Source organism: Pristiophorus japonicus, chromosome 15 (assembly GCF_044704955.1).
Source record: "Pristiophorus japonicus isolate sPriJap1 chromosome 15, sPriJap1.hap1, whole genome shotgun sequence".
Classification (NCBI taxonomy): Eukaryota; Metazoa; Chordata; class Chondrichthyes; family Pristiophoridae; genus Pristiophorus; species Pristiophorus japonicus.
This window is the reverse complement of record NC_091991.1, coordinates 31,953,181-31,966,141: the sequence shown is the minus strand read 5'-3', so window position 1 is coordinate 31,966,141 and position 12,961 is coordinate 31,953,181. Positions and strand designations below refer to the sequence as shown.

The following is a 12,961-nucleotide window of genomic DNA, read 5'->3' as shown; positions in this document are numbered from 1 at the left end:
GTGGGGCAGAGAGAGAGAGAAGAGAGAGAGAGAGAGAATGGGGCAGAGAGAGAGAGAGAGAGAGAGAGAGAGAGAGAGAGAGGGGGAGGGAGAGAGAGAGTGGGGCAGAGAGAGAGAGAGAGAGAGAGAGTGGGGCAGAGAGAGAGAGAGAGAGAGAGAGAGAGAGAGAGAGAGAGAGAGGGGGACAGAGAGAGAGGGCAGAGAGAGAGAGGGGCAGAGAGAGAGAGGGGCAGAGAGAGAGGGAGGGGGGCAGAGAGAGCGACGAGCGCGAGAGCGAGAGAGATTGTACGGCATACTCTTACCTGAATTTAATTTGATGTTCCAATACTTGAATACAAAAGAACTTGACATGGTCATCGCTGCGGACAAGAAAAATAATTGGAGTGTTTTGTTTTGTGAAGACTTTACACTAGTTGTTCATAATCCTCACCCATCCCAAATTCAGAAACTCTACAACCTCCTTAGCTTGCAATGCTACCTTCTTCATTTACCCCCAATATAACATTAAGCTAAAAATCTCATTTTCACAAAATGAATGTGCAATTGCCTACCTGTATACGCCCTGTGCTAAAGCTTCCGCACACACTTGCCATGCATCCTGGGAAATCTTCAGCTGTTCAAAATACGCCAATGCCTAAAGAATGGATTCAAAAAAAATTACATGGTTTAATATTTTTGTGCTAGATTATACACCGAGACCCTTGATCTTTTTCTTCCTCAAATTTGCTCCTCTCCTTAAGATGCTGACCCTTCCTGGGGTATAGATTCGCAAGCCCGTCCAAACTCCTGAATGATCATTCTTTAAAGAAAGATTGATTGATTGTAATCTACCAAAATTCCCTGGATTCCCAAAATTCCCTGTCCCAGCAGGTTGGAAAACCGCAAAGGTAATGCCCCTATTTAAAAAATGAGGCAGACAAAAGGCAGGAAACTATAGACCAGTTAGCCCAACATCTGTTGTTGGGAAAATGCTGGAGTCTATTATTAAGGAAGCAGTAGCGGGACATTTGGAAAAACATAATTCAATCAAGCAGAGTCAGTATGGTTTTATGAAAGGCAAATCATGTTTGACAAATTTTCTGGAGTTCTTTCAGGATGTAACAAGCAGGGTGGATAAGGGGGAACCAGTGAATGTGGTGTATTTGGATTTCCAGAAGGCATTTGATAAGGTGCCACATAAGAGGTTACGGATTGGGGGCAATATGTTATAGCATGGATGGAGGACTGGCTAACTAACAGAAAGTTGGGATAAGTGGATAATTTTCCGGTTGGCAAACAGTGACTAGTGGGGTGCCGCCAGGAGATCGGTGCTGAGTCCGCAACTATTTATAATCTATATTAATGACTTGGATGAAGGGTCCGAGTGTAATGTAGCCAAGTTTGCTGATGATAGAAAGATGGGTGGGAAAGCAAATTGTGAGGAGGACAAAAAATCTGCAAAGGGATATAGACAGGCTAAGTGAGCGGGCAAAAATTTGGCAGATGGAGTATAATGTGGGAAAATGTGAAGTTATCCTCTTTGGCAGAAATCATAAAAAAGAAAATTATAATTTAAATGGAGAAAAATTGCAAAGTGCTACAGTACAGCAGGACCTGGGGGTCCTTGTGCATGAAACACAAAAAGTTAGCATGCAGGTACAGCAAGTAATCAGGAAGGCAAATGGAATGTTGGCCTTTATTGCAAGGGGGGTAGGGTATAAAAGCAGAGAAGTCCTGCTACAACTGTACAGGGTATTGGTGAGGCCACACCTGGAGTACTGCTTACAGTTTTGGACCCTGTATTTAAAGAAGGATATACTTGCATTGGAGGCTGTTCTGAGAAGGTTCACTAGGTTGAATGCGGAGATGAGGGGGTTGATTTATGAGGATAGGTTGAGCCTATACACATTGGAGTTTAGGAGAATGAGAGGTGATCTTATTGAAACTTAAAAAGATAATGAGGGGGCTCGACAAGATGGTTGCAGGGAGGATATTTCCACTCATAGGGGAAACTAAAACGAAGGGACATAGTCTCAGAATAAAGGGCCGCCCATTTAAAACTGAGATGAGGAGGAATTTCTTCTCAGAGGGTTGTAAATCTGTGGAATTCTCTGCCCCAGAGAGCTGTGGAGGCTGGGTTATTGAATATATTTAAGACCGAGATAGACAGATTTTTGAGCGATAAGGGAGTAAAGGGTTATGGTGAGCGAGCAGGGAAGTGGAGCTAAGCCCAAGATCAGATCAGCCATGATCTTATTAAATGGCAGAGCAGGCTCGAGGGGCCAAATGACCTACCCCTGCTCCTATTTCTTATGTTCTTATGTTCGCATTTATATAGCGCCTTTCACGACCACCAGATGGCTCAAAGCGCTTTACAGCCAATGAAGTACTTTTGGACTGTAGTCACTGATATAATGTGGGAAATGCAGCAGCCAACCTGCACGCAGGAAGATCCCACAAACAACAAAGTGATAATGACCAGATAATCTGATTTTGTTATGTTGATTGAGGGATAAATATTGGCCACGACACCAGGGTAACTCCCCTGCTCCTCTTCGAAATATTGTCATGGGATCTTTTATGTCCATCTGAGAGAGCAGACGGGACCTCGGTTTAATGTCTCATCCAAAAAACAGTGCCTCCGACAGTGCAGTACTCCCTCAGACTGCACTGACAGCCTAGATTTATGTGCTCTAGTTCCTGGAGTTGACCTTCTGACATAGAGGCGAGTGTACTACCCACTGAACCACAGCCAACACTGTGGCACCCAGACAGTAACACTCAAAAGGGTATTTAACTGTGGAAGGCATCACAGTGGAGCCCTCTCCCAACATTGATACACAAATCACTGTAAAACCAAAGCAGGAATTATGGCTTAACTGTGGCTCAGTGGGTAGCACTCTCACTTCTGAGTCAGAAGGTTGTCATGTCCCACTCCAGAGACTTGAGCACAAAAATCTAGGCTGACACTCTACTGCAGTGCTGAGGGAGTGCTGCACTGTTGGAGGTGCCGTCTTTCTGATGAGATGTTGAACTGAGGCCTCCCCTGCTCTTCTAAATAATGCCTCATTCGAAAGATGGCACCTCCAACAGTGCAGCGCTCCCTCAGTACTGCATTGGAGTGTCAGTCTAGATTTTTGTGTTCAAGTCACTGGAGTGGGACTTGAACCCACAACTTTCTGACTCTGAGGCGAGAGTGCTACCCATTGAGCTACAGCTGAAAATATATATAGCAATCCAAACTGCAGGCTCTCAGTATAAACAAGGAACTGGGCATTTTAACAGGACGTAAGGTTTGAGATTTAGCAAGAGCCTAAATGTTATGATTTTTCTAAAATTAGCATAGACATCCCAAACTCCAAATATAGATCACACCAAAATAAAACACACATTTAACATCCAATAATTTATATACAAAGTACAGTAACTATGTTCAACTGGTGATTCATTTGTGGAACATTTATAGTGCAGTTGTCTGAACAAATTTTCTATAATCTTGCCCTGACACAAAATATAAAAGCAAAATACTGCGGATGTCAGAAATCTGAAATAAAAACAGAAAATGTTGGAAATACTCTGATGATCTGTGGAGTGAGAAATGTTTCCAAGTCGATGAAAAAAGTTAGATATAACAAGTTTTAAGTAAGTACAGGGGCAGGGAAAGTGGGGAAGGGAGGAAAGAACAAAGGGGAAGATCTGTAATAGGGTGGAAGGCAGGCGAGATTAAAAGACAAAAGGGATGATAGTACGAGGCAAAAGTGGACGCTAATGGAACAAGTAGAGAAACAAAAGACGGGTCTAGAGGAGCTGTAAATGGAAATGGCAGAATCATCAACAGTTGCCGTCAGAAAAAAAAACAGCGGCAGAGGTTATGATCTGAAATTGTTGAGCTCAAATAGAACTCTGGACAGAACAAAACTACATTACTGATCACGTAATATTTCATTTCCGCTTACTTAACTCACCCTCTGTCTGAAACTGGCATCCGCATTTGGGTTCAAACCCAAAAGAGCTTGTTCATCCATTGTTGCCGATTACCTGTTTTTCACAGTGGGTTTGCTCTCTTCCCATTTACAGGCTATAGGCATCTAGCAATAGCAACAAAAGACACAGCACATATTAGAACATAAGAAACAGGAGCAGGAGTAGGAGTAGGCCCTATGGCCCCTCGAGCCTGCTCCGCCATTCAATAAGATCATGGCTGATCACCGACCTGAGTGTCGTCGGAGATATTCAAACATAGTAGAACTCAGCAGAAACAAACTGACGCTCATCTCCCTACGAATTCTATTTACTTGAGCCACGATGCCCACACATCAGAATGCACTCAGTTCTGCCACCATCTCAAAACATTTTCAGTTTCTGTGGCTTCGCTGGAACAGGATGCTGCTTCTGCGCTGACTGATGCAATAGCTAGACTTCCTGAGCCAACCATACCTTCAGCATCTATGCCAGTGAAGACACAGACAGAGAAATCAACTTTAAAAGTAGTGTGAGGCCTCTTTCTCCAGACTAGGGGGAGGGGGGGGGGGGGGGATATCAAGCCACAGTGAAGGTGCTTTGGCATTGGGGAGCAAGTTGCAATACCACCAGACATCCCAGAGTACTTTTGGAGTACATCACTGTTGTAATGTAGGAAATGCAGCAGCCAATTTGCACACAGCAAGCTCCCACAAACAGCAATGTGACGATGACCAGATAATCTGTTTTGAAGTGCTGTTGGTTGTGGGATAAATATTGGCCAAGACACCGGGGATAACTCCCCTGCTCTTCTTCAAAATAGTGCCATGGGATCTTTTACGTCCACCCGAGAGGGCAGACGGTGCTTCAGTTTACTGTCTTATCCGAAAGATTGCACCTCCGACAGTACAGCACTCCCTCAGCACTGCACTGGAGTGTCTGCCTAGATTTCTGTGCTCAAGTGTCTGGAGCAGGTCTTGAACCCTCAACCTTCTAACTCAAGAGGTGAGTGCGACCAACTGAGCCACTGGCGATACATTTAAATCAATAATTTATGGATGTAAAATGGATGTCGATGAGATATTGATGGGAGGGAGTGGGTCTCACACACACAGACCCATACATCTCCCTGCTGCCCTGACTGGTGAGTGTCCAGCAACCAGTTTATCAACATGTCAATGAACAGTTAACCCTTGTCGCTGATTACCTGTTCTTGACAGTAGGTTTGCCATCCTCCCATTTACAGACGGCGGCTGGGGTAGGGGAGATTAAAGGCCAGGGGGCTAGTCGGGGGATATTATAATGGCTGGGGTGGGGGGAGGAGATGTTAAAGGCTGGGCGTGAGGGTAAGGATGGAAGACCGGGGGGGGGGGTTAAAGGCCGGGGGGGGGGGGGTTAATGGCCAGGGGGTGGGGGATGTTAAAGGCCGGGTGCTTGGCCCAGCTCCCTCAGCACAGTCTGTTCCCGGGGAGCAGCAGACGCCCTGCCTCCTTCCCCTCCCTCCGGCTCAGCCGCCCTCTCTACCTTCCCGCGGGCGCCGCGCTCATGCTCATGCTCATGCCCCTGCCCCTCAGCCTCCGCTGCCTCGCCTCTGGCCGCGGCTCTGCCGGAAGTGTCCGGGGGAGGGAGCGGGCCTCGGAGTGACCACCTCCGGAACTCAATGTCTTACGTCGATTGCCGCAGCGCCAAGTCACAGATTTGCCACAAATAACGCGAGCTGGAGCTGCGTGGCGCCGCGCCGCCTGCGAGCGCTTTGGCCACAAGGAGGCGACCCAGTGAGAGCGGGCAGCTGATTGGTGCAGAGCCTGAATCGACATCCGGTCCATTTACGGAGTGACACCCTCTGCGCGTGCGCAGTGCGGCAGCCGGAAGTGGGGACGAACCACGTGGCCGAGCCTGAGCGGCTTCTCGGGATTTTGGGTTGTTCCAAAATCAATGGCTGAACTGTAGGAGCCTCCAGGACTTTGTCGAGAATATTGCCTTTATTCACTTTTGTGGTCTTCATAGAGAGTGAAGGGGTGGTGTGTAATGGGGGAGAGAGAGAGAGAGAGAGAGAGACTGGGGGGGGGGAGAGACAGGGAAAGAGAGAGACTGGGGGAGGGGGAGAGAGAGAGACTGGGGGAGGGGGGGAAGAGAGAGACTGGGGGAGGGAAAGACTGGGGGAGGGGGGGGGGAAGAGAGAGACTGGGGGAGGAGGGGGGGGGGAAAGAGAGAGACTGGGGGAGGAGGGGGGGGAAAGAGAGAGAGACTGGGGGAGGGGGGGGAGAGAGAGAGACGGGGGGGAAAGAGAGAGAGACGGGGGGGGGGGGAAAGAGAGAGACTGGGGGAGGGGGGGGAGAGAGAGAGTTGGGGGGGGAAAGAGAGACTGGGGGTGGGGGGGGGAAAGAGAGACTGGGGGTGGGGGGGGGAAAGAGAGAGAGACTGGGGGTGGGGGGGGGGAAAGAGAGAGAGACTGGGGGTGGGGGGGGGGAAAGAGAGAGAGACTGGGGGTGGGGGGGGGGAAAGAGAGAGAGACTGGGGGGGGAAAGAGAGACTGGGGGGGGGGAAAGAGAGAGAGACTGGGGGTGGGGGGGGAAAGAGAGAGAGACTGGGGGTGGGGGGGGGAAGAGAGAGAGACTGGGGGAGGGGGGGGGAAAGAGAGAGAGACTGGGGGAGGGGGGGGGAAAGAGAGAGAGACTGGGGAAGGGGGGGGGGGAAAGAGAGAGACGGTGGGGGAAGAGAGGGAGAGAGAGAGAGAGAGTTGGGGGGGGAAAGAGAGACTGGGGGAGGGGGGAAAGAGAGATGGGGGGAAAGAGAGGGAGAGAGAGAGAGACTGGGGGGGGAAGAGAGAGACTGGGGGGGGGAGAGAGAGAGACTGGGGGTGGGGTGGGAAGAGAGAGAGACTGGGGGTGGGGGGGGGAAGAGAGAGAGACTGGGGGAGGGGGGGGAAAGAGAGAGACTGGGGGAGAGGGGGGGAAAGAGAGAGACTGGGGGAGGGGGGGGAAAGAGTGAGACTGGGGGAGGGGGGGAAAGAGAGAGACGGTGGGGGAAGAGAGGGAGAGAGGGAGAGTTGGGGGGGGAAAGAGAGACTGGGGGAGGGGGGAAAGAGAGATGGGAAAGAGAGGGAGAGAGAGAGACTTTGGAGGGGGGGAAGAGAGAGACTGGGGGAGGGGAGGGGGGGGAGAGAGAGAGACGGGGGGGGAGAGAGAGAGACGGGGGGGGAAAGAGAGAGAGACGGGGGGGGGGGAAGAGAGAGACTGGGGGAGGGGGGGGAAAGAGAGAGACGGGGGGGAGAGAGAGAGAGTTGGGGGGGAAAGAGAGACTGGGGTGGGGGGGGGGAAAGAGAGAGAGACTGGGGTGGGGGGGGGAAAGAGAGAGAGACTGGGGGAAAGAGAGACTGGGGGTGGGGGGGGGGAAAGAGAGAGAGACTGGGGTGGGGGGGGGAAAGAGAGAGAGACTGGGGGTGGGGGGGGGAAAGAGAGAGAGACTGGGGGTGGGGGGGGGAAAGAGAGAGAGACTGGGGGAGGGGGGGAAAGAGAGAGAGACTGGGGAAGGGGGGGGAAAGAGAGAGAGACTGGGGGAGGGGGGGGAAGAGAGAGACTGGGGGAGGGGGGGGAAAGAGAGAGACTGGGGGAGGGGGGGGAAAGAGAGAGACGGTGGGGAAGAGAGGGAGAGAGAGAGAGAGAGTTGGGGGGGGAAAGAGAGACTGGGGGAGGGGGGAAAGAGAGGGAGAGAGAGAGAGACTGGGGGGGGGAAGAGAGAGACTGGGGGGGGGAGAGAGAGAGACTGGGGGTGGGGTGGGAAGAGAGAGAGACTGGGGGTGGGGGGGGAAGAGAGAGAGACTGGGGGAGGGGGGGAAAGAGAGAGACTGGGGGAGAGGGGGGGAAAGAGAGAGACTGGGGGAGGGGGGGGAAAGAGTGAGACTGGGGGAGGGGGGGAAAGAGAGAGACGGTGGGGGAAGAGAGGGAGAGAGAGAGTTGGGGGGGGAAAGAGAGACTGGAGGAGGGGGGAAAGAGAGATGGGAAAGAGAGGGAGAGAGAGAGACTTTGGAGGGGGGGGAAGAGAGAGACTGGGGGAGGGGAGGGGGGGGAAGAGAGAGACTGGGGGGGGAAGAGAGAGACTGGGGGAGGGGGGGGGAGAGAGAGACTGGGGGAGGGGGGGGAGAGAGAGACTGGGGAGGGGGGGGAAGAGAGAGACTGGGGGAGGGGGGGAAGAGAGACGGAGGGGGGGAAAGAGAGACTGGGGGGGGAAGAGAGGGAGAGAGAGGGTGGGTGGGGGGAGAGAGGGTGGGGGGAAGAGAGAGAGAGAGTGGGTGGGGAGAGAGAGAGAGAGAGAGAGAGAGTGGGTGGGGAGGGAGAGAGAGAGAGAGAGAGAGGGTGGGTGGGGAGGGAGGGAGAGAGAGAGAGTGGGTGGGGAGGGAGAGAGAGAGGGTGGGTGGGGAGGGAGAGAGAGAGAGAGAGTGGGTGGGGAGAGAGAGAGAGAGAGAGAGAGAGGGTGGGTGGGTAGAGAGAGGGTGGGTGGAGGGGGGAGAGAGAGGGTGGGTGGAGGGGGGAGAGAGAGGGTGGGTGGAGTGGGAGAGAGAGGGTGGGTGGGGGGGGAGTGAGAGAGAAGAGAGAGAGGGTGGGTGAGAGAGAAGAGAGAGAGGGTGGGTGGGAGAGAAGAGAGAGAGGGTGGGTGGGGAGTGAGAGAGAGAGAGTGGGTGGGGGGGGGAGAGAGAGAGAGAGAGTGGGTGGGGGGGGGGAGAGAGAGAGAGAGTGGGTGGGGGGGGGAGAGAGAGAGAGAGTGGGTGGGGGGGGGGAGAGAGAGAGAGAGAGTGGGTGGGGGGGGGGGAGAGAGAGAGAGAGAGTGGGTGGGGGGGGGGAGAGAGAGAGAGAGTGGGTGGGGGGGAGAGAGAGAGTGGGTGGGGGGGGAGAGAGAGAGAGAGGGTGGGTGGGTGGGGAGAGAGAGAGGGGGTGGCTGGGGAGAGAGAGAGAGAGAGAGAGAGTGGGTGGGTGGGGGGAGAGAGAGAGGAAGAGGGTGGGGGGAGAGAGAGGAAGAGGGTGGGGAGAGAGAGAGAGAGTGGGTGGGTGGGGGGAGAGAGAGAGGAAGAGGGTGGGTAGGGGGTGGGGGAGAGGGTGGGTAGGGGTGGGGGAGAGAGACTGGGTGGGGGGGTGGCGGGGGAAGAGAGAGAGAGAGAGAGATCGGGGGGGGGGGAAGAGAGAGAGAGAGAGATCGGGGGGGGGGGGAAGAGAGAGAGAGACTGGGGGGGGGGGAAGGAAGAGAGAGAGAGACTGGGCGAGGGGGAGAGAAAGGAAGACTTGCATTTCTTTAGCGCCTTTCACAACCACTTAACGTCTCAAAGCACTTTACAGCCAATGAAGTATCTTTTGGAGTGTAGTCACTGTTGTAATGTGTGGAAACACGGCAGCCAACTTGCGCACCACAAACTCCCACAAACAGCAATATGATGATGGGCAGATAATCTGTTTTAGTGATGTTGAGTGAGTGATAAATATTGGCCACGACACCGGGGATATATCTCCCCTTCTCTTTGAAATATTGCCATGGGATCTTTTACGTCCACCTGAGAGAGCAGACCGTGCTTCGGTTTAACGTCTCATCCACAAGACATTACCATGACTCTGCTTACATTGTAGTTCAGTGCAAGTCCATATCCTCAATGTTAACTTACCTGGATCGGTGGGGTTTCTAAAGGTTTCTTGCTAATACCTGATCTCTCTAGTTCTCGCAGCCACATCCAGAGAGGTAAAGATCAACTCGAAGCTTTACTATTAATGATCTTTTACCAGTAACATCAGTGAAATACCTTTTCTTTTGTCTGTGGCAGTGTCAATAGTTTATGGCCAATGGCGCACCACAAATCCATTGACTAAGTTAAGGTTGCACATCATTAGATTTGTTTTTAACTGACTTTGCATTTATGTTATGTTTTCTTTGTCAAAACATGACATTTTATTGCAGGTTAATTTAAATGGCAGTGCTGCTGGCAGCAATTGTGTAAGATTGAATTAAAGCGTTACAGAATACATTGAAATGCCTAACTTTAAAATAAAAAAATATATATGGTTGACATCAGTCCCATTCATGGGACAGCCCTAGGCTTAGTTACGTAGTCCTCCTTGGTATAGGCCGTGATCTTATTAAATAGCAGAGCAGGCTTGAGGGGCCAAATGGCCTACTCCTGCTCCTATTCTGTTCTTATAGCGAATGTTCCACCTCCGTATCTTTGCCCGTCTCCGCCCTGGCTTCAGCTCATCCGCTGCTGAAGCCCTCATCCATGCCTTTGTTGCCTCTAGACTTGACGATTCCAATGCACTCCTGGCTGGCCTCCCACATTCTGCCCGACCTAAACTAGAAGTGATCCAAAACTTGGCTGCCGTGTCCTAACTCGCACCAAGTCCCATTCACCTATCACCCCTGTGCTAGCTTCCAGTTCAGCAACACCTCGATTTAAAAATTCTCATCCTTTCATAATTTTAAAGACCTGTATTAGGTCACCCCTCAGCCTTCTCTTTTCAATAGAAAAGAGCCCCAGCCTGTCCAATCTTTCCTGATGGGTATAACCTCTCAGTTCTGGTATAGGTTGATGCGCTCTGGTCCGGAAACATCCATGGTTTGGCATTAGTTTGTGGAACTGCTACTTTCCTGGGCCTGGGCTTAGAGCTCACTGTTAAGCACTCCTTTGACGCTCAGCATCTCATTCTGCTTCTGAATTGTGGGACTTGACGGTGCAGTGAAGGGGCATCAGACCTGAGACAGATAGAGAAATGACCAATCAACATTCCCTGCCTTTCCTCCCTCACTCAGTGATCACTAGCACTGACCTCCCGTGGTTCAGAAAATTCTCTGTTTCGGGACCGGGACTACATTCTATATGGCCTTATTAACTTGCTCTAACTCTCTTCGATTTCATGTGCAATTTTTGCATTAGAAAAACAATGGGGATTTGCCCCCTTGAGCATCCCTGATTATAATCACTCAACCATTGGTGGCCATGCCTTCTGTTGCCTAGACCCTTAGCTCTGGAATTCCATCCCTAAACCTCTTCGCCCCTCTATCTCTCTTTCCTCCTTTAAGACACTCCTTAAAACCTACCTTTTTGACCAAACCTCTGGTCATCCGCCCTAATTTCTCCATATGTGGCTCGGTGTCAATTTTTTTTTGTCTTATAATACCCATGTGAAGCACCTTGGGACGTTTTATTACATTATAGGCGCCATATAAATACGTTGTTTTCGGAGGCCAGAACTGTTCACAGTACTCCAGTACCCAAGGTTCTATACAAGTTTAACATAACTTTTCAATTCTATCCCTCTTTTTAAAAAAAAAACTTGAACCCCAGTGCTTTGTTTGCATTCTATATGGCCTTAATAACCTGCTCTAACTTTATTGGATTTCATGTGCAATTTTTGAATGAGTAAAACTGAAGTCCCACTCCAGGGACTTGAGCACAAATATCTAGGTTGATATTTCAGTGCAGTGCTGAGGGAGTGCTACACTGTTGGAGGCGCCGTCTTTCGAATGAGACGTTAAACCGAGGCCCCGTCTGCTCTCAGGTTGATGTAAAAGACCCCATGGCACTATTTCGCAGAAGAGCAGGGGAGTTATCTCTGGTGTCCTGGCCAATATGTATCCCTCAATCAACATAACAAAAAAAGTTTATTTTTTGATTGTCATATTGCTGTTTGTGGGAGCTTGCTGGGTGCAAATTGGCTGCTGTGTTTCCCACATTGCAACAGTGACTACACTCCAAAAAAGTATTTCATTGGCTGCAAAGGGCTTTGAGACGTCCGATGGTCATGACAGTCGCTATGTAAATGCAAGTCTTTTTTAATAAGATTTTATTTTCAATCTCACTTTTCTTCCCTCTCCCTCTCTTAAATCTGATTTAAATATCAATGTGCCATGTAGAGAGTAGAAACCAGCTAGAATGTTGTGACCTGGTTAAACTACTAGAATTCATTTCACTGCAGAGTCAATAATGTCTCGTAATGGCACATGGAATTGTCAAATCAACATTATTGTTCTGAAACATAGAAAATAGGTGCAGGAGTAGGCCATTCGACCCTTTGAGCCTGCACCGCCATTCAATAAGATCATGGCTGATCATTCCCTCAGTATCCCTTTCCTGCTTTCTCGCCATACCCCTTGATCCCCTTAGCCATAAGGGATATATCTAATGAACTGGCATCAACAACTCTCTGCAGCAGGAAATTCCACAGGTTAACAACTCTCTGAGGGAAGAAGTTTCTCCTCATCTCAGTCCTAAATGGCCTACCCCTTATCCTAAGACTATGTCCACTGTTTCTGGACCTCCCCAACATCGGGAACATTCTTCCCACATCTAACCTGTCCACTCCCGTCAGAATCTTATACGTTTCTATGAGATCCCTCTGATCCTTCTAAACTCCAGTGACTAAAGGCCCAGTTGATCCAGTCTCTCCTCATATGACAGTCCAGCCATCCCTGGAATCAGTCTGGTGAACCTTCGCTGCGCTCCCTCAATGGCAAGAATGTCCTTCCTCGGATGCGGAGACCAAAACTGAACACAATATTCCAGGTTATGAGGGCTTTTGAAAGAGTAGGCAGAGAGAAACTGTTTCTGCTGGCAGGGTAATCAGTAACCAGAGGGGATAGATTTGAGATAATTAGCAAAAAATCCAGGAGTGAAATAAGGAGATTTTTTTTTTTTACACAGCGAGTTGCTGTGATGTGGAATACGCTGCCAGAAAGGGTGGTGGAAGCAGATTCAATAGTAACTTTCAAAAGAGAACTGGATAAGTACTTGAAAAGGAGAAATTTGCAGGGCTATGGGGACAGAGTGCGGGAGTCAACATTGACACAATGGGTCGAATGGCCTCCTTCTGTGCTGTATAAATAAAAGTTCTGACAAAGGGTCAAGGACCTGAAACGTTAACTCTGTTTCTTTCTCCACATCATCATCATCATCAAACGAGGATGGCTTGCTTCCACACCAAAAGGAATGAGTTCACAGATGTTTCAATGAAGGATCCGATATTCCAGTCCTGAACTCCAATTGAAG

The 12,961-nt window shown here is 50.3% G+C and overlaps 1 protein-coding gene across 7 annotated transcripts in view; it reads right to left on the bottom strand.

Annotated features, from left to right (window-relative positions):
• Positions 1–5,698, bottom strand: part of xpot (exportin, tRNA (nuclear export receptor for tRNAs)) — a 62,676-nt gene extending 56,978 nt beyond the window's left edge. For 3 of the 7 annotated variants that reach the window (XM_070900279.1, XM_070900285.1, XM_070900286.1), the window contains exons 1-4: positions 5,464–5,548; positions 3,945–4,067; positions 552–634; positions 303–359 (exon numbers count right to left, since the gene is read on the bottom strand). In XM_070900279.1, coding sequence (XP_070756380.1) covers positions 303–359; positions 552–634; positions 3,945–4,004 — 200 coding nt within the window. In that variant the 5' untranslated portion in view covers positions 4,005–4,067; positions 5,464–5,548. The other 4 variants (XM_070900281.1, XM_070900284.1, XM_070900280.1 and 1 more) reach the window with 4 other exon arrangements.
• Between the last annotated feature and the right edge of the window lie 7,263 nt (positions 5,699–12,961).